Source organism: Anopheles funestus, chromosome 3RL (assembly GCF_943734845.2).
Source record: "Anopheles funestus chromosome 3RL, idAnoFuneDA-416_04, whole genome shotgun sequence".
In the NCBI taxonomy this organism is placed as follows: Eukaryota; Metazoa; Arthropoda; class Insecta; order Diptera; family Culicidae; genus Anopheles; species Anopheles funestus.
This window is the reverse complement of record NC_064599.1, coordinates 57,610,228-57,635,485: the sequence shown is the minus strand read 5'-3', so window position 1 is coordinate 57,635,485 and position 25,258 is coordinate 57,610,228. Positions and strand designations below refer to the sequence as shown.

Below are 25,258 nucleotides of genomic sequence, written 5' to 3'. Positions count from 1 at the left end.
TAACATAAAACAATATTGTTGCGATTAGTAGGAAACTGCTTTAAAACCAATGTCCCTTGGTTCGATGATGTGACAATGAATTACTTAGGAAAGGAGCCCATTACCACCGTGTTGGTGAGTGTGCATGGTAGGAAGAAAGGGTTTCTTCTGCTACTGACAAACATACACATTTCCATTCTTCGAAGCCTCCACTGTTTCAACGATGTGCGCTCGTATACAGGAATTGTGTGCCGTTTCACTTACAAATAGTATTTTAAAAATAAGTTAAAACTATATTAAAGTAATTTGAAATCATTATATTAAAAATGTTTTTTTTGTGATGGGGGCCGGCCCGGTGGTGTATGTGTTTAACGACGCCGGTTCACACAGCAGGACTGGGGTTCAAATCCCATCCGGACTATCCTGCTACGTGGTAAAAGAAATCTTAATACGGTCTGGCCGTTCTTAACAAGCAAAAAAAACAGTTTTTGCGATGCAATGATAAAGTTGCACCCATTGTTGGATTCTTTTCAAATTGCAAAGGATTAGATATAGTAAAATCTGGAATATCTACTAAATCCAATCCGCAGTACTGACTTCGCAGGACTAACTAACAAGCTATAGCAAAATTAAGCGAAATAAAACCAAAAAAAAAGCTTTACCGACAGTCCATCGAGCGATTACAGTGCCTTATAAATTTTCTAACAAAAAAATTTTAATATTGAGACATTTTATTGAGTTTCAATTCTTGACGTCACTGTATGCATAAACACAGATGCATAAACCAAACGTCTGAGTAAATTCGTATAGCAACAATGTTACTGGTTGAAATAAATATAATTCACCTTTTCAAATGAAACCATTTACTTTTTATTCGCAAATTAAATTACAAAGGTAAAACTCTAAAAGCAATTCATGTTACACCGTCACTCTATTTTCCCGACCCTGGTCAAGAACTTAAGCTACGGAGCATGTTTTGCTTCAAGAAGCTGTGTTGCAAATGAAGCAAAACTAATTTTCATTCCGTCTAGACCGGCGGCTATCAAACGCATTTACGTACCGGCTAAAATGGCTTCCATGGCGAGCTTTGCCCACCCCTAATGAGCCGACCAGTTGTACTTTTGAGGGATGGTTTTTTTGTCATCCCTCCCCCCGCGAGCTAAGCCAGTGTTGCGGTAATGCAATTCGTTTTCTTCGCAGTACGATCAGCAAACAACAACGAAAAAAATGAAACTAAAAATGTCGTCCATGTCTGACGTTGGATGAATTATTGGATAAGAAGCTCACAGACTTTGGACCTTTTTTAACCGACCGTATACCTTATCTTCTTCATATTCCTCATTAATCCCAGCCCCCGGTTTAGCGTGTGGTTGGCTCTTTTTGTTTTTTAGCCATGTTCGGTAAGGTCGTAAAGTTCGCTGCTTTCAAACGGAATAATTTCAACCAGTTTGATGGCAACCGTTTAAGCTGTCGTTTAAGTTGCCTTACTTAAGCTGGTTTCAATTTACACGTGATACTCGGTGGATGTGATGCAAAATACTGCCAACACGCTTTAAATTGTGCCCTTTTTTCATGCACACAAAAGTCACCTAATGTTTGACCCGCGGCAGAGGTCCTGCTCTCTTACGGACGATCTGTAACAACGTTGCGAACCGAACAACAAGTTACGTTTCCTGGAAGCATTAGGATGAAATTAATTTTATAAAATAAAAAAATAAAACCTGATTTATTTCGTGCCTTTTTGGGTAGAGATGTAAATACAAAGAGCACATTTAGCGTCCTCGTTGCCATCATCTTGTCATTCCCTTTGCTGACCTCAATTGTGTGAAGAAACGCAATGCAGAAGGCAAAAACGGAAGGTCTACCTACACAATTATTTAAATTAAGTGTTTCTCGGAAAGCTAAGTGCGTTGTCTAAATTTGGACTTCTACACTTTTGGTCGAAATAGACACCGAGGGACTGATAATGTGGCGCTTCAATTTCAAGTTTCAAGCAAGCGACGATGCTAATTGACATCGTTTATTATCTTAGACATATCACTGACGTATTGCGTTCACTTTTACGCAGAAGTTAGATTTTTGGTACATTAAAACTTTCTGGTTATTTAAAAATATTATTAGCAACTGTAAAAAATTTGAAATAGCTTAAAAAAGATATTTTTTTTAGATTTTCTTTAAGATATTCATGATTTTTTTTTTGTTCCTCAAGCCATGAATATATTTTTACAATCTTATTGTGTAGATGCTTTCATAAATCTTGTTTGTTTTCCCCTCTAATCCTTGTTTTAACAGGGAAGAATTTTTTTTCCATCTGCGTTGAAAAAAATTAACTTGTTCTTTCAAACAACAACATACAGTTAGAAATTTTTGAACGATGGAAATACCATCTTTATTTAATGGGTTTACATTTAAGAGTTCATCAAACAATCCTCACACATGCCCCCAGCCTAGTTTCGTGTGCTCTGCTGAAGATCAATAACGGCGAAGCATCCGATCGTATCCGAGTGTGTTGTTGCGCAAACGGACCTTGCGTTTTACCTCATTGAAGCTTTTCGACGTACGTTTTGTGAAGGACAGGGCGGAGCGATTTCCTTCTTACAATAAAAATTTCATCAATTATTGAATGTAGCTTCAGTTATGGAGAGCAATTGTGGACGAGGCTAATGTATGATTTATAAACGAACTCGCTACAAGGAGTTACAAGGGTTGTACGCCGCATGATCATTATCTGGTCGTACAGCGTGATGGCCTGTTTTCTTCATCAGGTACACTATTTTTCCTTTTTTTCATAGACATGCGATGGTACGAAAGGTTTATCGAATTTTTAACACACTAAACTTCTTTTTGTTTATTTTTGAAACAAAACTCTTTTGCTTAATTGCATTGCGTAAGACGTCGGAAATGGAATCCTCCTTAAAAGTTTTACTTTTTTAATGGTTTTTTTTTTGTTTCTTTCATTATTATGTACAATTGAAAGGTGGTTTCGCACGGCAAAAGGTAAATGTTTCAGCAGCACAAAAGATAGCATAAGCCTTCTCTTTATGATCGTCTCCTAAGGTAGCAATCACTTTTGCAACAGCAATAAATGCTGTCAAGGTCGTTGGCTGTTTACATTTTACATACAACACAGTTTTACACAGTTTTAAGCATCCTTTCAAGGGAACTTTCTCTCGCTCTCCGTAAAATTTTTTTAACGAATTGCATTTTTTTATTTTTTTTATTTTATTTTTGGGGAACATCTGTCTTAGTAGTGCGAACTCTTCTATTCTGGTAATCTTGTGGAATGGGCGTCCATGTTTGAAGCTCACTAAAGTGGTTCCTTGTTAAAGTTTATACTTATTTCTTGGTGGGTATCATCTTCCCTTCTGACATATAACATCCACAATCTCTCAAGTGTTTTGTCTATAATTTTGCTTTTCTATTCTGAATAAAACAACAATGTAGCAACAAAAAAAATTATCGACCAATCGAACCCAAAAGAACCGTGTAACGTTCACAATGTGCTTACCGGAACACGTTCCTACTTTCAGTTTTTCAGTTTTTTCCCCCTTCATTATATTACACTTGTTGAGCACGTTGAGTCGAAAGACTTGCACGTGTTTTGCTACAGACCTGGCGGCCCGGACGAAGCGGGATGTAGCAAAAAATGGCAAAACGAAAAAAAAAATCAACAACAGAAAGATATAATAATTGACTGTACACTGTGTGGCTGCCCATTATTAAGCTTCACGGCCATATCGGGCATCATCGATTGAGGAGATGAGAAAATTTTCCTTCCCCTTCTGTGGAGCTATTGTGAGGTGTAGTGGAAGCGTAGAAGGGCAAAAAGTCTAAGGAGACCAATAATCTTGTGCGTCGCTAAATTAATAATCAACCGAGCCCGGGCAAGACGGTGGAAACCCTAGACCGTTCGGGTCACCCATTGTAAGCCACCTTGTCCTTGGCAACGGACGGCCGGTAACAACAGCTGCACTACCGAGTGAACGGAGTTCGATAAGTCAATAGTGCCCGAGCAGCACTTGAAGCTGGCCGCAATCCTTGCTTGGTACACACGTGGCCACCTAGGTGTGGTGCGGAGATGATGCTATAAAGGGGAAACGTGGTAAGGCCTACCTGGGGTGTAATGGGCGATGGAATGAAAGAGAAACGGATTAGAGTGCCATTTAGCATTCTTTCCATTTTGCAGTTAGAGTTATAGTTGCATAAGCTTAGAAATTGTTGTGTCCCAACACATTTGCCCCCGGAAGTATGCAAAAGTTGGTTTTCAATCGCTTTTTTATGCTCTAAACGAAGAGCTTTGACATTTTTCCGAGTCGCTTCAAAGTTTAAAGAGTTTTAATACCCCTGAATACCTTTAGATACGAGTTTTTAGTTCGTTTGTTTGTCCATCATACGCCCCTCAAAAGCTTAAAGCAAAATGTTGCTCAATCCACTGGCTCGTAGCTTGAAACACTCGAATGTCAGGTCGATTGCATACTTTTAGGCGTTACAAACACTGTTTAAACTTCTACTAAGTTATGCAGTTTTACATTAAAACTTGCATTTTAATTATTCACAGTTCTTTCCATTAATCTATTCGTATTTGCAATGCTACCCCCACTAAGTGTTAATAGCATTAGCATGGTTTAAAAGTTCAATGCAGGTGTTAAGAAAAGAAAAAAAGACAGGGTAAAGGTTAAGGTAACCTGTATACGGCCGGCAGCATATAATTTCATCGAACTTGCATGCCGTTTTGATTTTGCATTCCTCCTCCACCCACCACCAAACCCATGGCATCACTGTTGTCCACTTCCGTTCGATTGTTTATTGCTTCTACACTAGCCCGACGACCTTTCTGACCAACGCCCTTTCAACCGTCGTGCAGCGCGTCTTTATTTCTTGCCATGCTTCTTATCCCTGCCTTCTTTGCACGGTGATCACGTTGGGCGGGTCGGGTACTAGCATGAGCTTTTGACCGTGACACTTCCTGCCCGTTTGCTAGTATCGCAAAAGTGCGCTTAGTGTGAATTACAGCCTCCGTGCTTGCGCTTACCGCCGGAAGGTTATACCGACTTGCGAGTCGGGCGGACATTCAAGGACATTCGCGGTTCTGCACAAAGTCGCACAAAAGTCAGCACTGTCGCGGACACTTCTTCTTCACACAAACACACCACAAACACACACACACGAACACATGTATATATCTTCTTCCCACACATTTGGAACGCTATTCAGTCGGTTGTATATCTGGACGATACGACATTTGGAAGCGAATGATTTATTTCGTCTCTCCGATGGTCGAGATGGGTCGTGTGGGTTGTACGTTTTTACTTATTGCATTTTATTTTTGCTTTCATCTGGTAGAAAGCATACAAAACCGAAACATTGGTAAGCAATGTAACGTCCTGCTATAGAAGTGTCGCAGGAAAATATGTAGAAGCGAGCGAAGGCGAAAAAGTGGAAGTCGTTTATCACTGAAGCGTATCGGATTTGATGAGTTTTTCTTTTTTCCTTTTCTTTTTTTTAGCTTAGAAGTTTTTTTTACGAGCAATAAGTTTTCATTGCTACTTTAATCCTTCTCGTGCTTGATGCTTTTATACAAACTTGTGTGAGGGTTTTAGTACGTTTTCTATGTTTAAAGCGCGTAAGTTTGAGAAGTTTGCTATAGTTAGAAGACATGCCTTACGAAGGTTTTGTAACTGACGAGAAGGCAATCTTTGAAAATGTGAATTAAAATTCCTATTTTCTTAATCTAATTTGTCACCATATAAAGCTATAAAGTTTGCATGGGTAAATAATCACAGGCAATTGCGCAGGTATTCAAGGTTGCGACAAGAATTCAACTTTATAAATCTCACTCCTTAATCTGGTCTCATACACACGGTGTGCATAGGTTCATTTAATCTTTCTGCCATTAAACGCAAGACTATAAGTAGATTGCCTTCTGATCTCTTCACATTCCTCTCGGATGATCCCTGAAATAAGGAACGCAGACCCGCAATAAGGAAGTGGACAAGACCGAGAATAAGAGGAGAGTAATAAGAGAACACTATGGCAAAATCGTACGAGATCATAAACCGGCCTTGACCAATAAGATCAATTAAATATTTAATATCTTGTAGCATAAAACACTCATAAAACTCCGATGTACTCCGATGAAAAATTAACCACTTTTCTCAATATTCTCCTTTAGAGCAGTAAACAGACGCGTTTGTTCGCTTCCTATATCAATTGGGACCTTCAATTGGGTTCTCGCGACACGAACTATTTTTTTCTTCCGCTAAATACGCTTTTGCTTTTTTTTGCTAGAGCCAATCGGTTGGATTAATTATCACCTATCACCGCGGAACGATCGATAGTGTGCAACGAGAACGCGTTGGCGTGGAAGCATTTGCTTGTGTTGTGCGAATCTCGCTTCCGAAAACATTCCCGGCCGACGGACCCTCAACCCGTTTCAATTAAAAACCCACTCCCTACGAAATGGAACGATGACCGAAGGGCAAAGCGAAACGTTACGCCATAAATTCCAATTATGCAACCACTGCAATGGCCTCGCATGTATCCGCCCAGGGTGAGGTTTTAATTAAAGCATTCAGCCCGGCTGTGCTGGAAGTTCAATACATTCTAGTTGCTTCTTTTTTTTTGGTTCGAGTCCCTGCAAATTGCTCAATGAAGTGCTGGAGTTAAAAATGCGATCTACGATCGGAGATATACACGGTTCGATTATTAGCGTGCGCATCTTCATATTTTTTTTTGTTTTGCTGCTGCTTTAGTGATTTCGTTTGTGTTTGTAGAGTGGCTTTGGCGCTGGTTCTAGAACAAACAGCACTTGAAAGTTCGCTTGGGCGGCGGATGGTATAAATATGCATTGGCCGTTTGTTAGTTTATTGGTGCGAGTGCCCGCATCTTCCCGTTTTAGGAGATGAATGAATGTTTCCATCTAATTGCAGTAAACAGCAGCCACTGCAACTAAATTGTGTGGTGAAAGAGGCGTCTTGAGGATTCTACGTAGATTAAAATGTAAAAAGTTCTAGCTAACCCTTAAAGGGCACATATTGAGCGAAGCTATATTCTATAGTAACACAACACAAATGTCTAATCATAGAAAATTATTACATGCTAAAGAAGAATAAGAATTGACGATGATTAGACCATAGCATATTTATTTTGTTGACAGGCCACTAAAACACAAGAGAGTATATTACTGTTCTCTAAATAGGAGTCAAGTCTATGGACCAACCTTCAAGCATCCAATTTTGTTTTTAAGAACAAATGAGGCTTTTTCCATTCCGGCAAATTAATTTGATGATGGATATTTTTCAACGTTTTACATTCAAATGGTCATCATCCAATTATTATTTAAAAAAAAAAGTTCATAGACCAGTTTCTTGCCATTGGGCAAATATAGGCGAAAATTTTTCATAGCCTTGGTCCTAAGCAAAAATATCCAACATTCATTAGATTTCCCTGATCTTGACAAAATCCTAAAAATCATCTTTTACAAATCGTCACCGCTTTTACTACCGTTTTTAGTAACTTAGCTCAGTGTCTTCAGAGGTAATTATTTTCAATTACTTCTTCGATTACGTTCTTGACGAATGGCTTTCCACGATATTGACCATTAGTATTCAAAGCTACATTTTTGCGTCATTTGCAAATAAATTATTTGTAGTGAAACATTATGAATTGAATAAAATGCAAATTAAATACAGCACAAATAATAAATTGGAAAGCTTAATTCGGCAACTATGTATATCATCGAAGGGTTAGTTTCAGTGTGGCTCTTCGACAACTATCACAGTACGTTGTAAGAATAATCTTGCCCTTAACATCTGTGCAAACAATCAGTTTTACTCATTTCCCTCCCATCTCATGGGTCGTCCGTTTTGCAATGATTGTGCAATAAATTTTCTCACCATACTTGTCCGTTTACCCTGTTTACTCATCCACTACCGTCACTACTTTCCACGTCTACTAACCACAGGTCATGCCGGCATTGCGTCTGTTTGGCCGGAAATGGTTAGCCGCCTCGGACGACCTCGTGTTTCCGTGCGTGTTCGAAATCTGCTTCCGGATCGTATGGTAAGTACCCTCACCCGTCTTGCAACGCCCAGGGACCGTGCGGATAAAGTGCAATTTTCCAACCCAACTTGCAGGCTCGGGCTGATTTCCTGCGTAACGTCCACCTACTGGAACGTGACCGAGGAGTGCGGTGAGGATGCACTCCCGGTACGGATCTATCTGGTAGGGACCATAGTGTTAATTAGTGTAAATATAGTTCTACTCGTCATCTTAGTCAACCGCAGCGCCCAGGGCAGCATCACCGAGGTGCATAAGCGCCGGCTGGTCGCACCACTGCTGGTAATAAAGTGAGTACAATTTAACAGTTGAATGTTTTCCCCTGATTGCATTTATTTTAATTATTCATACAAAATGCAACAACAAAAATTGTTACTTTACTTAAATGTTAATGTGGCTATAACTTTTAAAAACTAATTACAAGGAAGCAATAGCAGTAAACCAAGTTCTAAAATATTGCTAAATTACTTTGGCTACAGTGTTGTATTTCCCCCAAAAATATTATTTTTCATTTTGTTTTTTGTTTTCACTTTTTACAATTCTTTCTAATAGATTAATGCATTCGTAACTTTACTTACAGAATACTATTAATACTACCGGAAACGGGCCTAAATGTGCTGGGCACCATGTGGGCGTTCTGTGGAACGTTTGAGTGTAAAAGCAACGATAAAGTATCCCGAACTGTGATCGAAGGTATGTTAATATGAACATCCAAGTGTTTAATTATATTACCATCGTTGGATGGAATTGTGTTTAGTAAATTAATTAGCGTAAATCAAACGATTGCTATCGTCGAAATTCGCCATACAAATGTATTCGCCTGAAAGTATGCAATCACTAATTTAATTACATTAACAAAGAAGTGGTAATGAATAGCATAAACTGTTTTTTATGCCAGTTTAGTCAACTTAACATTAAAAATCTTGCATTTATGGAAATTTTGGTATTGGTTTTGGTTAAAAAGAAAATAAATAATTGCATACTATCAGGCGTACCCACTAAGAACACATTTCAATGGCGAATTTATGAATGCTTTTTCTTTAAGTATTTAGTTTTCTTTAAATGTAATTTAGTTGCAAAAATTCCTATTCTTCATTTACATTAAATATTCAATATGTTTCAATACGAAAATGTTCTCCTAGCAATCGTCCTATTCAACTGGGTAGTGTTTGCGCTGATAATATTCGGCCTGGCCATCGTATTCGATCCACTCGGGTCGGCCAAATACAAGAATGGCCGGGATACGAACGACAACGGTCCGACAGAGTCAGCCATCCATCGGAAGGTATCGAAGCTGTGGTTCCGACGGTTTCGGTGGGCCTTCTGCTGCCTGCGACGAGACGAGTTTGGGCACGAAGCATTCACACAGGTCGCCAGTCTGCTGAGCGCTCTGTTCCGCGGTACCGATCTCGTCCCGTCGGACATTGTGGCCGGTTGCGTGTTGTTGCGTGTTCGGCAGAAGCGTGAAACGCGTGAAATGCGCCGAATACGCATGCTGAACGACGATGGGCCACGCTACTCGACCGACATTACGCGCGTCTTTGCCACCTCACCCGCCTGGATGACGATCAAGAATGCGCGACATTTCCTGCGCTTTGCGCTCGCTGCGTACGGTTGGCCGATGGTATGCTATCTGAACTGCTGCACCGGCCCTTATCGACTAATACCGAAGATGACGTGCTGTGCGTGCTTCCGGTAATTTGCCAACAAAGCGAATTAGTGGTGCGAAACTCAATAATATTGTATGCTTTTTTCTGGTTTTTATTTTAGGCGAAAACCCCAGATTATAATCGATGACAACTGCTGCCTATGTCATCTGGCCGGTGTACGGCATACGTCCCGCCTGCGAAGTGAAGATGTACTGCATGCTTCGTTCAAAAACCACGTATTTGAGGTAAGAAGATTCCCCTTTTACGACTCCTCGGAGCTTTTATCTACACCCAGGAATTTGGAATTTGTTGACTTCAGTACGTCCTGTTGCGTTTTGGAAGGAACAAACTTCACTGGTTCGTCTGCCAACAGGACGGAATCTAAAATAAAAAAAGGAATTAGTAACAAATCCTGTCTGTGGCGTCCGTCCTGATGACCACACTTACCACTGCCGGGTGGTGGAATTGATTGTAGTTTCCCGTACGTTGCTTCCGGATTTCCTTCGGGATCGTCACACTGCAGCGGTGTGCCGGAGATGACTGTCATCTGCATTGCCAGCATCATCAACGTTGCCAAACACCATCCAAAAGTGGTGAACTTCATATTTACGAAGCAAAGTTACGATTGCACGGTACGAATACGAATGACTTCACAACTGACTAACTGGCTGGCCCATAAAGGCATGATCGCTTTATACGCCACGCACGGGAAACTCCATAGTTCCGGTCTGCTGATAACCAAACCGGGACCGGTTTTCCGACGACAGCTAGTTTACGAGAAGTTGCCGCTACAAAACGATCAAATGAGTTCGTTTGTGCTTTCTTTGCTGGATACGAATTGTTGCTTATCACACTGTTTCAATTCGAGTGTGGCCGACAAGTGTCATGTAGGTGTGTGAAATGCAACACCATTCCTGTGGTTCTTCCCATTTAGATTAGAAAAGTTCCGGCGGCATGACATTTTGAGGCTAATGCGTTTGTTTTTTTTGCGTACCATTTGGAAGGCCGTCAGTGTGATTGTTTTTAGGTGTAGCGTAACAAAATGTAGCTTTGTTTTGTGGTATTTTTTGTATTGTGATCACGATTTAAAACTGATCTTTTGCGTTCCCTTTCGTGGCTGTTGGGAGACATTCAAGTCCTGGAGAATCCTCGATAGAACAGGCGGAGGCGATTAGACGTTTTCCAAAATGTGTGGTTTTGGATTTGGTCAAACATTTCCAGTAGAGAAAAGAGTAAAATTATCTCGTCGAAATCTGGGTATTTGTATAGTCACCAGACATTTTCTTAAACATAGATAAATGTCGATATCTTTAGAGATCGATGCGTCTTTTACGATACTTAAATCTTGGAAGTTTTGTGAAGCTTGGGCGATTCTTGGGGTGACTTTGGAGACTCATAAATCCGTGATATGAACGATTCTTCTCAAAAGTTTTATTAACCACATAACATCACAAAACCACTAACAGTTACAGACGGGGAACGGTTTTGTTTCAATGCCCAAATAATGTACAACAAGATCAACTCCACGTGATCCTTTGAACGGTTTGAGCTATGTTTCAATCAGTAACGGTTCGCCGGTTGTTGATGGTACCGTCTGCGGTGATGAGGTAGAACCAGGCGCAGCCGTCGGTGATAGCGAACCTCCCGGTTTGTTCATGTAATTGTAATGAAAGTACGCCTCATTCTGCTTACTCACAGTACTCTGATGTCGACCCATGAAGGAGATCTTTTCCAGAAACGTCACCCAACTAAAATCGCGCTTCGTACGCAAATGTTCACGGTCATGAGTGGGTTTGGTTTGAAATTTTGCATCCGACCAGTTCCGTCGATAAACGCTGATACGTTCGAACAATGGTGGATAGGAACTGGGTAATGGATATACGTATCGGACACATCCCAACTGGCCATCGTCGGAAATGAGTTGGGAGGCAGTTATGGTGCATTCGTAGTACAGACACTGTAAGCTCATTTGTTCACTAGGCTCAGTACTATTGGTGACTGTCGGCTCCAGGATGCATACGTTGTAGGTTAAACGATACTCGAGTCCAGCTTTAGTGTGACGGACGAAGCAAGAGTAGGAATTGTTGCTGTAGCGTTTCGAAATTACCATGAAATCTAAATTTGAGGAGTTACGAGAAAACAGATGTGATCAGCAAAAACTTTATGGTAAACTAATAGTTACTTACTATCAGCTCGAGTGCAAGAAATAAGACAGCAAGTTAAAGTTAAACCGAAAAGAAGGTAGAAAAAACGAATCTCCATATTTTCCGGCAGTGTGCACTGTTAAACACTTAAGGAACAATACTTTTTCCTAGCTTTAAACGACTCAGATTGCTTATATATGAAGGTTCGTCTCTTCGTTTGCATACTTTACACTTTTTTAATTAAAATTCCAACACTTAATTTTATGTTCCCCGCTATGAAATGAGTCTAACTTGTCTAACTTCACCCGTTTTTCCAACCAGTTACCATTCTGCATAATGGCGGACCACAGTACGAAAAGCATCGTCATCGCTATCCGGGGCAGCCTTTCGATGCGGGACGTGTTCACGGATCTGGTCGCTAATGCGGAACGCTTTGACGCACCCGGCATGCCACCCGACACATCCGCCCATCGCGGAATGGTGGCCGGTGTGGACTGTATGCTGAAGCGGTTGCGCGAGGGCAACATACTGGAACGGATCTGTGCCACCTACCCGGACTACACGCTTGTGCTGACCGGCCACAGTCTGGGGGCAGGCGTTTCGATCCTGCTAGCGGCCAAACTGCGCAGCCGCTTTCCAGATCTGCGCGTGTACGCGTTCGCCACACCGGCGGGACTGTTGAGCCGCGAAGCCGCCCGCTTTACGGAGAGTTTCGCCTTCACGATAGGTGTGGGGGATGATTTCGTGATGCGGCTCGGTGTAGATTCGATCGAGAATTTGCGCACGAGCGTCATCGAGACGATAAGGGCGTGCAAGCTGCCAAAGGTGAGAGTAGGCTTATGGCTCTTTAGGATTAGAAATTCATTTTTGTTAATTTACTTTTCGCTTTTTTTGCAGTGGCGCATCATGTTGAACGGCTTCGGGTACGCCCTGTTCGGAGTGCCATCGAGGGATCTGGAAACGACCTGGCACGATGTGACGGAAATTACGAAAAAAGCCGCCGCCCAAAGTCCACTGCTTTCCGGTGAACGACCGATTCAAACGGTCGCCACTGCGGTAAGAAAAACTTTTTGCAGTTCAATTCAAATATCCTTAAATAACGAAAAGGAGAACTGTTAATGGTCCTTTAGAATTTTTTAGTAAATGAACTGTTTGTTTGCCAATTCATTGCAGGAGGGCGGTTTACTATCAAGTGAAATATCTTTGCGGCGCTTTGCCAAAACGCGCCTCTACACCGGTGGCCGTATACTGCATATCGTACGCCGAAAGAAAACGGAACTGGAAAAGTATGTATGCGCGGCTGCTACACATCTTGCTGGTTAAATTTTTACTAATCCTTCTATTAATACGTCCAGGAAATCGAACAGCGGTGGTCCAATGTACGAGATGCGATGGGCAACGGCGGAAGACTTCACCGAGCTGAAGGTGATGCCACGCATGCTGCTGGACCATCTGCCCGATAACGTTTTCAAAACGCTCACCACCATCCTGGAGGATCAGAAAACGCACAACGGTTCCGTGCTGTCGTTGCAGGAAATATGAACGCCCCACGGTTTCGCCGTTCCGCAGCGAAACGTGCGCAGATTGGAAATTGGAAAACAAAAGTGCCTTATGTAAAATTGATCTTGCCTAAAAGTCGGTTGTTTTGGCGTCTGTACAAACGGAGCGAACAATCACACACACACGCACACGTACACCCGGGATCATCATATCCATATTCCACATGTATTGCCGGTGTTGTTAGTGGACGGGTTTCGCTTTCGCCACAAACATTCCGGTACACTTCCGCGTTTTGACGGTCAGCGCGAAAGGGGAACCTTACGTATGAAACCACCTAAGATGATATTACTATTACACCCGTCCTCATGCCCATGTCCTAAACTAAGTTGACTATAAGCGTATGACAAAGAGCATTCCAGCGAGAATAGCAGCCAAATTGAAACACATTCCCCATTTTATTAAAATGTATTATAGTTCCATTGTGTTTGTTTAAGTTGGTATGTCGGATTCCATCTGTCCATCCATTCCAGACGCAGATGAACCGGCCAGGTACATTTACTAGCTAGCACCATGCTGATAGTGATTTTTCTTTTGTGTAAGATATAAGCAAAATCAAGCGGAGTGATCTTCCACCACGTAGCGTTATGTCGTTCTTTTTTCTGTTTTTATGATTGGAAAAAATGGTAAAAAAAAATGTAAAGTGGAACCCCCTATACCATCACCAAAAACCAAACCACCAAACTCACGCATGTTTTCGGTTGTGATAAAAGCGCAGCAATGTTAGATAAATTATGAGATGAAAAACAAAACAGCAAAACACACGGAAGGCAAATTGCGAACTGTGTTTTTCTTGTTCCCTAAGAGCGCGAAATATTTATTAACTTATGATGGTTTGGTTGTTTGTAGAAGATGTTTCATTCCTTTTCCTTTTTTTTTTTTTTGGTTATAAATAATTTTCGAACGTCCGGAGCTGTGTCTGTTAGGTTTATCACGTTTCGAAACTGAAAGACAAAGGTTAATTAGCAATAATGAATACCGGATTACGAGACCGTCCTCTGTGTGAGTGTATGTAGTTTTTTTTAATATACAGATAAATACCTTCTCTTGTGTATATTACTGGTATCAATGCAGTTTGGTAGGAACATCCGAACAGGCAGCTACATTCGAGACAAATCTTGAACGTTATGTAAAAAGTAAGGAAGTGCATCCGCAGCGTATACAAAAGATATAAGCGTGTCGACAATGTCTAGAAGGATAAAACGGTATTTCGCTATTAAAATATTCCGGACTTACTCTGCAGATCCATCGATAAGACTATCTGAAGCAATCCGAAAAGCGGTTCTCCAAAATATTTGAAAGAAAAAAAAAACAGATGTTTCAACATATTTCTTTAATCTGGTCATAGAAGATGGGGAAGATCTCATCTTCCGATCTAGACCACTGATGACATGAATACAATTCCCGTCGCAATAGCTTCAAGAAGGTAACAGCGGTCCTTAGATTGCAGAAGATCATTGATAGATTCTTTTAATTATTGATGGTACATAGCGCTTGATGTACAGACAAGAAGGCTATCCAGAAATTGAAAGTCCGATCGCCAGTGAAAATAGCTTCAATATGAAGTTACGCACTAAGATGTGCTCTTTTCCAAAACTAGAATCATACAAAAATCAGTAATTTCAGTACTCACGTACGCATCCACGACACAAGTCATAACTGCTCGCGATCGTGCGAAAGATGCTCAACATGATCGACTCCTTGCATGGAAAGGCTCTCGTCATGAAAATTGTACCTCTTCTTTCGGTTTATCAAATTGCAGAAATTCTTTTCAATTATTGCAACCATACAATCAGAACCAGATCGTTTCAATGCTATTGTAGGAAGACTATATTTGGAAGGCTTGCGGAATCACCGCAACCGCGTGCTGTCAGCTTTTGAGATTAATTTTCTCCACTGCCCTGTCCACCCTGTCCGCCACGCTGTCCTTGCCCACCATCTGGTGGTCCACGGCGTCCTCCTTGGCCACCCTGTCCACCTTGTCCACCACCACCGCCTCCCTGAGCAGCTCTTCGAATTCTCAATCCTTCCAGCTCGCCAAGAATGTCATTCAGCGGTTTAATCATCTCCCCCTCCACATTATCAATTCGCGTAAGCTTATCATCCGGTTTCTTATGCTCGGCGGAGGCATAATTCTAAATGTTACAAACATGAAATGAAGCCGCTTGGTTAGAAAGTGCTAGGATATTGTGAATTTAAACATTCTACTCACCACCACCAGCAGCAGCACCAAAGACAGCAGGAAACATGAACCGATAATTTTATTCATTTTTTTATACACTCGCCTTTATGTATGTTAAATACAGATGCAGTGGTTTTAACCGTTCGGAATCACTGTTGAAATGGGACGATACTCAGCGCAAGTGCGAAAGAAGCTTTTATAGCATGGATAGAAGATCGATATCGTGTACCTTCGTATGGTACACGTCCATTTTTCATCGCACTTGTGTGACAAATGTTTCATTTCCGGTGAGCAAAAGGTGAATCACACGATAAAAAAAAACACCTTCACCACGGTATAGCACCTGCTACACATTGGTGGCGGAAATGATGCACTAATGCAGCATCATTGTAGTGTTGTGATAAGTGATCACCGGAATATTCAGAAGCGTAATAATGCCATTAAAGATTCGATGCGCATAGCAAACGATGCTGATATATGTGGTGGTTTAAAGAGAATTAAAGAAAAATGTATATTTTTTATATAAAAACTTACACTAAATGATTTCAGACTGTTTTGGAAACGTTGGCAATGATAGGTTTGGGACGTGCTTTAAACAGCACTTTGTTACGCACCACGGCTCTTACTCGGTACTCCACCTTCGGCACCACCTTGTGTTCGATGGCAACGGTCGTATCGAGCACGGTTCGATTGGAAGTGATCGAATGAGCCGTTGAATCGAGATCGTGCTGTTCTTGGCTCTGGGTGACCGTCAGCTGACTAATGTCTAGCATCGTTTCATCCTCTCCCGCGTCCCGTCGCTGTAAGTCACACTTTTCCACCACCAGCAATGGTTTGTCGATTTTCTGCAACCGTCCTTGCAGTATATGGTGACCAATGATTAAAATCTGAAGCGAAAATATACACATGGCATGATGCCTTAATGTCAGGGAACGGTAGTTATTGTCGGATTCTAGTAGCGGAACCTACCGGCTGACCATATTTGTTGTATAGCAGATCGCCGATAAACTGACCATCCATTATGCGATCGCCACGAACATCGAGATCACCCTGTAACTCCACGATGCACCATTCGTCCAGATTGGTGTTATACTCGCCATTTCTGGAAGGACTTCAAGTAAAGAAAACAAAGACTATAAGCTTATTTTGTTTGTTTATCAATCTAATGCATTAAAATCGTATTTCCGGAGGACTTCTCAACATCATCACTATTTCTCTTGAACTTATCATCAAAAAGACTCAAAAAACACAAAATTTCCAGACATCTTGCATTATCTTTATTAAGATGTTATGAAAAAAGGAAGAACTATATACAACATTTGTTATCGAAATTAATCCTAGCAGCGGAACTTCTTAAAGAGTGGATGCTGATGGGCAGATTTCTTTCGGGCCTCATAGTAGATCGCATCGTCCGCACCGGCCATCGAGCTTAGCCCGCCGGTTCGCTTCGATCCGCTCGGTCTCGGTACTCCCGTACCGTCGCCCGGCATGCGCTCATCCTCACAGTCCATATCCGTCGCTGACAGTACCTGCTGCAACAGCTGGCCCTGCTCTTCGCGCGTCTTGTAAAACAGATCCGGATCGCTATCCATGCCGGCCAGATGCGTAATTACCTTGTAGCTGTAGCCTTGGTTCACTAGGAACCGCTGGCGTTTGCGCGAGTAGCCCATTTCAAGCGTATCCTGAGATACGAGCGTATAGAAGAACGCATTATACTCCTCAGCAATGGCGCCTTTCTTCGCACGCAGGATACGCCCCAAACGCTGTGCCTCCTGTCGGCGGGAACCGCCGTGCGATGAAATCTGTATCAACACGTTCGCTTCCGGCAAATCGAAACTGGTATCGGCCACCTTCGACACGAAGATTGTGTTCACCTTTGGATTGAACTTAAAATTTTGCAATATCTGTATACGCTCGTTTTGCGACGTTGGCCCATAAATGTATGGTTTGTTCATCTTAATAGCGTAATGCTTCAGCGCGAACACGTTGTCGCTGAACACGATCGTTTTGTCGCCACGCTTTTCGTGATAGCGAATAAGATACTGGCAGGCTCGAAATTTGGCCGGATTCATCACGTACAGCAGCATCTTTTTCGACGTTTTAGCGATCAAGTACTCGCGATAAAATTCCGGCGCCATCGGACACCACACCTCAGCACACTGGACGCGCGCTATGTAGCCACGCTTCTGTAACTCCAACCAGTTCGCTTCGTACAGCTTGGGACCGATCAGGAAGTTTAGATCCGCTATCTTGTCGTCCTCGCGCAGCAACGTTGCGGTCAGCCCGAGCTTACAGTGCGATTGCACGATCGTCAGCACGCGACGGAACATTTTGGCCGGAATGGTGTGTACCTCGTCGAGCACCATGATGCCCCATTCCTGTTCCTGCAACCAACGCATCGTCTGTTCCGCCTCCCACGAGCGTTTCTGAGTGTGCGTAATCATGGAGTACGTCGTCACGAGTATACCGCAACCCATCGGTTTATCCTTTGCTTCCGACGTGAACCGACATATCATGCTGTCGTCGGCGGTAGACCACATCTTAAACTGTTGCTTCCACTGTTCCACCGATACGCCACTGTTACAAAGCACCAGGGCTCGTTTGCGCACCGTACAGCAAGCAGTCACACCGACCAACGATTTGCCCGCACCACACGGGAGTACAATAACGCCTGATCGGGCACGCCCGTTGCCAAACATCTTGCGAAGGCTTTTCTCCTGATACGGGCGCAATACTGCGGCTGGTTTCAGATCAATGTTTATGTCCGCGTTGATCGTATCGTTGCGGAAGTCATACTCTGCCAGCAATGGAAATTCAATCTCGATGCAACGCTTCTGTAGTGTTTCAATCTTTTCCTGGTTTACCTCGAATGAAACCGTATTTAGATTCGCTTCCTCTTCTTCCTCTTCGTTGTCCATCTTGTCGTAGAAGTTTGTGATATCTTCCGGTACGGGAGCTTCCTCGGTGACCACTTCCAAACCTTCGCCAAGTTTATCTAACGTATGGTGATGAAAAAAACAATTAATCGTTCGTCTGTTCATAAGAGGAAGGTTTACACCTTTCGATGACACCTACCTGTCTCCGTCGTGGCTGCTCCGGTAGGTAACGTGGTTTGCCCGGCAGGTAACTTCGTCTGCCCGAAGGCAGTTATTCCTTTTCCCTTCTCAAGTGTTTGTTTGATGAACCCGTCCCCTCCTTCCTCCTCGGTACGGCGTAAACGACACGACTGAATAACCGGATCTTTGAGCAACTTCTGTAACACTTCCGGGTGAGGACTTTCCACGAAATATTTATTGTGCTTAAGCACGAGCTTCACCTTGCCGTACGAAAGCGTACAGAGGCGAATAAACTCTACGATACCCTCTGGAATGGATGTCTTGCTTAAGCGCTTCAAGTACTCGATGATATCGTGTGTTTGCAGCCCGACCGAGACGGCAGCATACAAACTGTACGGTGTCAGCTTGTACTCGTGGATGTGTTCTGGACTGAAACGTTAACAAGATTTTACATTATGCAGCTCTTAAGACACATAGCCGTACTGGACGGATCATCATCCTACCGACAAACCGGTTCCGAGATGGCAATCAGGAAGTCATGAGCATGCTTGTACACCGGGGAGAACGACTCCAGGAAAATGTGCCCATTCGGTGCAACCCACAGTGGCCGCGATTCGTTGTCCGGCTTAAGTTCCATCTGCGTCCGATAGTCCTTTGCTCCGTACTCATCCTCCATGATAGCTTCGTCATTCTTTTCTGCGTTTTTTGTAGCTGCATCCGGCACAAAGTCACTCTCGCCGAGATTGCTGTCGTCATCGTCGGCGAAGGCGGCATACGCTTCATCCTCCGTCCGACGCTTCTTGTTCCATTTGTTCTCCACGAAACCACTAGCACTGCTCGATCCGGAACCACTTTTATCCTTTTTGGAGGATTTTTTCGGCGGACCCATCGTTTTAGGTCAACCAAGTGTGAGGAATTTAGCGTATGTCAACAATACATCACTTGACAGCATAATTTGACAGCATCAATACAGGCGCTCATAATCTTTGCCAGCAACGTTTGTTTCCAGCCAAAGAAATCCCCGTCTCCCTCATCTTACCAGTCGTTTTTGTACATTTTACTTACTTCTTCACATAGATAGGCATTACAAAAAGCCCTTTTTACAATAATATCACGAAATCAACAGCAAATAGCACACCAATAAACACACTTATGTTCGACGTGTTGAAGAAATACAAGTTTGGCGCGTTTTTCAATGAGCTTTCTGGTTTTTCTCCTAGAGGGCACGCATCACAGCAGTTGTCCCAATTACAAAAAAGGTTTTGAAATGACCGACTAGGTAGATGAGGATCAATTTAATTTGTTAAATGACTTCAATTGCATCAAGATTTGCAATTTAATTGATTTTTTTTAAATAAACGCTATCTGTCGTTCGAACACAGAGTGCGAATCGTTTTTTGGGCAACTTGTGTGCCACCGGGAATTTGCCTGGTTGGGTGACAGCATTTGACAGCGAATGTTTTCTTCCTTCCGTTTTGAATCGCAGTGACATTTCCATCATCGCCAAAAATTGGAGAAGGAAACGCGTTTCCATTTCGTTTGTCCCTGTATTTTTCGCCAAAAAGCCGTACGCACAGGAAAACGAAAGGTTGAGAAAAAGGGAAAAGTTGCGTGTCAATTTGTCTACTGGTGCAGCACCCGGTTTGTGATTGTTTCGTGCATTTTTATTATACTTTTTCACGTTTTGCTGTGCGCTTGTTTACGTCGGTGAGTTTTTTTTCTGTTCTTCACAAGAACAATCTTCGCCGTGAAACATTTTACTCGTGGTGGTTGCGTTCCTGTACCGTGCCGTTCGTTCCTTTTCCCTTTACTGTGTGTCACGCGGCGTGCTACAATCGATTGTTGTCTTTTGTTCGACTTTGAATAGTGTGCGCGCGTGTTGTATTGGTTTGGTTGGTTCCCGTTTCGTGAAAAGTAAATCGCCACTGTTCCGTTAAAGTGCCTGCTGCGATTTTGCGGTATCGCTCGCTTTGGTGTGTGGTGTCTGAAACGCATTCTTGTTCCATTATCCATCCGGTGTTATCGTCGTGTGGTGCGGACGGAACAACAACAGCAGTAGCGGTGCTCGTGTGGTCACAAAGGTGAATTGCATTTGTGTATAGTCTGCAGAATTGCCGTTAAATCTCTCGTCTAACAATTGTAGATGCACTTTTAATGTAAATTATTGCTTCATCGCGTTTGTGTTGGTGGGTGTGTTGTGCCGTGTGGAAAAATTGTACATTGTAAAAAGTGACTCAGCTTGTGACTATTTGCGGAGTTTTGCATGCCGACCGTGCAATAGTTAGGTAGTTTCGAAAATAACCACAAAAAATAGTTATTAATCCCGGGTTTGTAAAACACCAAACAGATGAGACGCATCAGAAAAGGAAACATCGCCCGAGTTCTCCAACATTCCCGATCTTTCTTATCGCATCGTTTGTAGGATTACTTCACCACCGTTAACAAAGAAGCAAACGGGGAAAAAGGAAGAAAAGGGCCCAAAAATGATGAATCAACATCTTACAACTGTCCGATAACCAAAGGAGGAACCAATACAGCACGAAAATGGCGACGGAAAGCCTGGAAAACTAAGCACCATTGGTTGAAAGCTGACTCAAATGTTGTGTGTGTTTGTGCGCGTGTAAGAATGTGGAGTGTCTGCTCCAGCCGACCTCCAGCAGAAGTGTGAAAATCGTCGAGGGAAGATAATATTGGCTTTGAAACAAATGGTTTTCTAGCCAAAATAGTCGAACAAACACAGCACCTTTTTCCCATCCAGTTTTCTTTCATCCGTTCGCTTTCCATCATATGCGTATTTTGCCAAACGTATAGTGTGCGGGTGTTCCAATGTAAGTGTGTGCGTGCACATGCTTTTACGGTTCGTTTTTTTTTGTTGGCTCCCCGTTTTGCCGGCCCCAACGAAGCATCATTATCCTAAAATTAGATTCATACGTGCCGGGTTTTCCTTGCTCCACAATCTTGCTGGATTTTCATCCTCATTTATACACCCTCTGCCTTCGATCGACAAACGCGGCTCCGAATTGCGGCATGCTCAAAACATCTTTCTGTTTACTACATTCGGAAAATGGAAATTTCCTTGCTTAGGTAAAGGTGAAAAAATTCTTTAACGAAGCAAATAGGGTACAACCGGTGTGAAAGATAGTAACGTTGGTAAAGATGTTTGTTGCCATCGCAACTCTTTTTTTCCCAACTCACGCTGATGGCAAGAGACTGCCAGAAAAGGTAGAACGAAACGGATGGGTGGGTTTGGGAAACATTATTTACACGATGCGTTCGAATATTTTGAGCCGGAATGGCTTATTTGGTAGTTTCAATCTGTTCTACACCTCGCCAATCGTTGTTTCGTGCTTCCATCCAGCAGTTGGGAAATTACGGGGTTTCTCGGGAAAATTATCCCATAAACATGTTCACCATAATAACAAATTATCCAGAGCCAATACCAGATCGGTAGTGGAAAAATTAGTTCACCAAAGAAAAGAGTCTGTTAGGATTGACTGTTCAACTGTCTACAGTATCCCGACACCAAACTCTTTGCATATTACCAATATGGAGCACGATCTCCCCGCGGCCGTTATGCATTTTCGTGCATACGTTTACGCCCGGTACCACGATGACTAATCGCGCAAATATTTGAACTATCCTGCGCACAATGTGCGTGAAGAATTCGCTTACTCTTTCTCATTTTAGGCGTAAGATAGCACTAACCAATTTCTGGAAGGGCCACGAGATACATTGAATCTTGAATAAAATATGTGTTTCATAATATTCCAGCTTTACGCCGATGCCATTAGGGATGCGTAACATTTTGGAACATCGCAAAACAATCTCTGGAAGGAAAGTGAACGTAAAAGCAATAGAGATACGCCTCGTCTTCACAAAGCGGTTCATTTCTACTCAACCGCATTTAGAGTAAACCACCCACAACCACCACCGTTCTGGCGGAGGTTAAGCTGTGGAAAAACAGCGCAAGAGAGGGAGAACGATAGAACGGGAAAAGAAATAGCTGGTCTCGGTGTCTGCGGCCATCCATCACTTGCATGCTAAGCGAGAACCGCTGAATCGAATCAATTTTATTGATTACTTTTAATATGGATAGTGTGTTGTCATTTCGCACTGGCCTTCGGTGCTATAATCGTTGTGCACGCAACAAAAAATACACCTTTGAAGGTGCAGGAAGCTTAATCGCTCCATAATCTGTGTTGTTTGAGTAGAGAATTGAATTCGTGTTCAAACTATGGAGATGCATTATATTTTGCATCGAATAATACAGTACATGATTCCCTTCCCTTTGATTTATTCGATTTAAGAAATTCTTGCACTCTTTCGAATAAAAATCTTGGTTGCCTGCTTTGGGCTGTGGTCAGATAAATGTTATAGCCAAGTTTATTCACACATACGCATGACAAATTTCCTTTAACTATCCGTCCGTATTTCAGTGGTGTGTGAAGAGCTTTGGCTAAAAGGCAAACACGTACACATTCGACAGCTTTTATCACAATATTTGATAAGAAACTCGCGCGCGATATGTGTTATCGATGGGGTGCTGTGAGGTTTGAAGTTAATATAACCGTAGCGGATTAGACGTCAGCAGTTACTTATAACGTCTTCCTCTATCACTATTTAGCTGAAAAAAATAAATGCGTCACGGTTCTTTATTTGTCTTCCAATGATCTAATTTTTCTCATTCAGTACATTCATGTCGTACGTATTTGTAATTGCATTAAAATTTGTACATTATTCAGTGTTCAACTAATTGTTCACGCGTTTAGTAACACGGTTGTTTATATCATTTTCTTTTACAGTTGTAATTGTTAGAAAAAACCACACACAATCTTTCTCGAAGATGTCGACTGAAAAGGAAATGAATCCCGCGGAGGTAGAGCAGGAGGAACATGACAGCAATTATCAGCCACCGCCGCAGAAAACGATTGAGGAAATAATGGCCGCCGATGCGGAAGATGAAAGCTTGCGGAAGTATAAGGAAGCGTTGCTCGGCGAGGCGCAGGCCGAAAAGATTGTCTTCGGTAGGTTGTTCACAAGTGGGCACGCAGCGAACGATACTTATTGATGGGTTTCTTTTGGATTGGTTTTTCCTTTTTTTTTCAGATGATTCTGATCCACGGAAAGTAATCGTGAAAAAGCTTGCGCTCCTCGTCACCGACCGTGACCCGATGGAGCTGGATCTGACCGGAGATTTAACGAAGTTGAAAAAGAATGTTTGTATCCCGCGCTTCTAATCCGGTGTTTGTCCCTTTTTTTATAACGAGAATGTGCTTTTTTCCGTTGTAGGTGTTCGTGATTAAGGAAGGCATTCAATACAAAATTCGCATCGATTTCGTCGTTCAACGAGAGATTGTGCACGGGTTGAAGTATGTGCAGAAAACCTACCGGATGGGTGTCCCAGGTAAGTGCACTGTGAAGTGCTGTAGTAAACAGTGCAGTATACTATGCAATCGTTTTACTATTCCTAATATCATGCCAAATCGACGGTATATAAACTAAGTACCATGTGGCCCAAACACAAATCCGAACATCTAGAAATTGAGCAATGATACTTCTTTGTGTTTTTTTGGATATAATTCCAAAAATGATTGTACACACCTTAGACTTGTGTCCTGATAACCGTTTTTATAATTCGTCATCATGAAAATGGACAATTATTATAGAATTTGAATCGTGCATTGAATAATACACAAAAATTAAATGTTTGATTTTTAAAAACACGCTCAGAAAGAGAATCAATCGTTCAATACTCGGATTTGCGTTTGAGGTACTGTTTATTAAATAATATTCCATTACCAATGTGTTATCCATCTGTTGTTTTACGTTCATTCCAATCGCGATGATAATGTTGTGATTTTGTTTTTGATTTGTTTTACTTACGCTTCACTTTCTCCCTGGGTTGTGCGTGTCTGGTACTATTATGAACATTTTTAATGCATCCACTATTTATTCGTCTTATTAGCCATCCATGGTAAGATATGTAGAGAGTGATTTGTAGTGTGTGCGTTCTTTTTTCGCATTTGAAAATGAGCTTTATAGAGAAGCTCGTGTTTTTTTTAATATTTAGAACAGCGACTATCTATTAGTTGAGCACTTTTTCACACACTATCTGTTTATCTAGTGAAACTTTGAATTAAAATCACACAAGTTGCACTAGCAACTAGTTATACAATCAGGCTAGTTTGAAAAGAAACGCATTTTTAATACACTTTAACAGTGTACAGTGATGTTTTGTACGATTAATTTGAGTTTAAAAGTTTTCGTTTCTTTTATCGATTGCTTGCTCCGTTGAGTAGATGCGAACGTCGTCATTGCGATACTACTAATTGTTTCTCATCACTTTCATGCAGTCGATAAAATGGTCCAGATGGTTGGTTCCTATCCACCAAAGAAGGAAATCCAGAGCTATACGACCCCGTTCGAGGAAGCCCCGTCCGGTATGATGGCCCGTGGTACCTATTCCGTCACCTCCCTGTTCACAGACGACGACAAGAACGAGCATCTGAAGTGGGATTGGAGTTTTGAAATCAAAAAAGACTGGCAGTAATATGCAAAAACCATTCATCCCTCACCACACACAATAATTTCCCCCAAAAAAACAAACCCAAGCACATACACACACACATATAT

At 42.1% G+C, this 25,258-nt stretch overlaps 5 protein-coding genes across 10 annotated transcripts in view; 2 read left to right on the top strand and 3 right to left on the bottom strand.

The window, feature by feature from the left end:
• Positions 1 to 14,441, top strand: part of LOC125771578 (diacylglycerol lipase-beta-like) — a 32,914-nt gene extending 18,473 nt beyond the window's left edge. For all 3 annotated transcript variants that reach the window (XM_049442330.1, XM_049442331.1, XM_049442329.1), the window contains exons 4-12: positions 7,943 to 8,040; positions 8,115 to 8,327; positions 8,618 to 8,730; positions 9,180 to 9,732; positions 9,808 to 9,931; positions 12,152 to 12,655; positions 12,728 to 12,886; positions 13,004 to 13,116; positions 13,186 to 14,441. In XM_049442330.1, the coding sequence (XP_049298287.1) occupies positions 7,946 to 8,040; positions 8,115 to 8,327; positions 8,618 to 8,730; positions 9,180 to 9,732; positions 9,808 to 9,931; positions 12,152 to 12,655; positions 12,728 to 12,886; positions 13,004 to 13,116; positions 13,186 to 13,372 (2,061 nt within the window). In that variant the 5' untranslated portion in view covers positions 7,943 to 7,945 and the 3' untranslated portion in view covers positions 13,373 to 14,441. The remainder of the gene's footprint in view (positions 1 to 7,942; positions 8,041 to 8,114; positions 8,328 to 8,617; positions 8,731 to 9,179; positions 9,733 to 9,807; positions 9,932 to 12,151; positions 12,656 to 12,727; positions 12,887 to 13,003; positions 13,117 to 13,185) is intronic.
• On the bottom strand, positions 10,699 to 12,096 carry LOC125771579 (uncharacterized). The gene is made up of 2 exons (XM_049442333.1): positions 11,873 to 12,096; positions 10,699 to 11,801 (listed from the first exon to the last, which is right to left on the bottom strand). Exons 1-2 carry the CDS (start codon positions 11,946 to 11,948, stop codon positions 11,236 to 11,238), a joined length of 642 nt encoding a protein of 213 aa, XP_049298290.1. The 5' UTR covers positions 11,949 to 12,096; the 3' UTR covers positions 10,699 to 11,235.
• A 752-nt stretch (positions 14,442 to 15,193) lies between the features above and the next one.
• On the bottom strand, positions 15,194 to 19,844 carry LOC125772319 (chromosome transmission fidelity protein 8 homolog). The gene is made up of 4 exons (XM_049443891.1): positions 19,691 to 19,844; positions 16,539 to 16,680; positions 15,600 to 16,456; positions 15,194 to 15,522 (listed from the first exon to the last, which is right to left on the bottom strand). Exons 1-3 carry the CDS (start codon positions 19,708 to 19,710, stop codon positions 16,115 to 16,117), a joined length of 504 nt encoding a protein of 167 aa, XP_049299848.1. The 5' UTR covers positions 19,711 to 19,844; the 3' UTR covers positions 15,194 to 15,522; positions 15,600 to 16,114.
• Positions 16,824 to 19,569, bottom strand: LOC125772318 (general transcription and DNA repair factor IIH helicase subunit XPB). Its single transcript, XM_049443890.1, has 3 exons — positions 19,129 to 19,569; positions 18,645 to 19,054; positions 16,824 to 18,564 (listed from the first exon to the last, which is right to left on the bottom strand). Exons 1-3 carry the CDS (start codon positions 19,512 to 19,514, stop codon positions 16,907 to 16,909), a joined length of 2,454 nt encoding a protein of 817 aa, XP_049299847.1. The 5' UTR covers positions 19,515 to 19,569; the 3' UTR covers positions 16,824 to 16,906.
• A 264-nt stretch (positions 19,845 to 20,108) lies between the features above and the next one.
• LOC125770922 (rho GDP-dissociation inhibitor 1) lies at positions 20,109 to 25,206 on the top strand. Of its 4 annotated transcripts, none has more exons than XM_049440994.1 (5): positions 20,109 to 20,266; positions 23,428 to 23,649; positions 23,732 to 23,841; positions 23,915 to 24,029; positions 24,979 to 25,206. In XM_049440994.1, the coding sequence occupies exons 2-5, from the start codon at positions 23,469 to 23,471 to the stop codon at positions 25,173 to 25,175; spliced, it is 603 nt and encodes a 200-aa protein (XP_049296951.1). In that variant the 5' UTR covers positions 20,109 to 20,266; positions 23,428 to 23,468; the 3' UTR covers positions 25,176 to 25,206. The 4 variants fall into 4 exon arrangements, with proteins under 4 accessions (XP_049296951.1, XP_049296949.1, XP_049296948.1 ...); XM_049440992.1 differs by having other exon boundaries at positions 20,109 to 20,332; XM_049440991.1 differs by having other exon boundaries at positions 20,109 to 20,706.
• The last annotated feature ends 52 nt before the right edge of the window (positions 25,207 to 25,258 follow it).

Excerpts from the sequence above, each read along its gene's own strand:
- LOC125772318 (XM_049443890.1), bottom strand. The coding sequence starts at position 19,514 with ATGGGTCCGCCGAAAAAATCCTCCAAAAAGGATAAAAGTGGTTCCGGA. Across the intron at positions 19,055-19,128 it reads ATCTCGGAACCGGTTTGTCG|TCCAGAACACATCCACGAGT; the intron begins GTAGGATGATGA and ends TTAACGTTTCAG. Across the intron at positions 18,565-18,644 it reads AGCAGCCACGACGGAGACAG|ATAAACTTGGCGAAGGTTTG; the intron begins GTAGGTGTCATC and ends ACCATACGTTAG.
- LOC125771579 (XM_049442333.1), bottom strand. The coding sequence starts at position 11,948 with ATGGAGATTCGTTTTTTCTACCTTCTTTTCGGTTTAACTTTAACTTGC. Across the intron at positions 11,802-11,872 it reads TTCTTGCACTCGAGCTGATA|ATTTCATGGTAATTTCGAAA; the intron begins GTAAGTAACTAT and ends CCTCAAATTTAG.
- LOC125770922 (XM_049440994.1), top strand. The coding sequence starts at position 23,469 with ATGTCGACTGAAAAGGAAATGAATCCCGCGGAGGTAGAGCAGGAGGAA. Across the intron at positions 23,650-23,731 it reads GGCCGAAAAGATTGTCTTCG|ATGATTCTGATCCACGGAAA; the intron begins GTAGGTTGTTCA and ends TTTTTTTTTCAG. Across the intron at positions 23,842-23,914 it reads TAACGAAGTTGAAAAAGAAT|GTGTTCGTGATTAAGGAAGG; the intron begins GTTTGTATCCCG and ends TTTCCGTTGTAG.
- LOC125772319 (XM_049443891.1), bottom strand. The coding sequence starts at position 19,710 with ATGCCTATCTATGTGAAGAA. Across the intron at positions 16,681-19,690 it reads ATGCCTATCTATGTGAAGAA|TCCTTCCAGAAATGGCGAGT; the intron begins GTAAGTAAAATG and ends CTTTACTTGAAG. Across the intron at positions 16,457-16,538 it reads ACAACAAATATGGTCAGCCG|ATTTTAATCATTGGTCACCA; the intron begins GTAGGTTCCGCT and ends TTTTCGCTTCAG.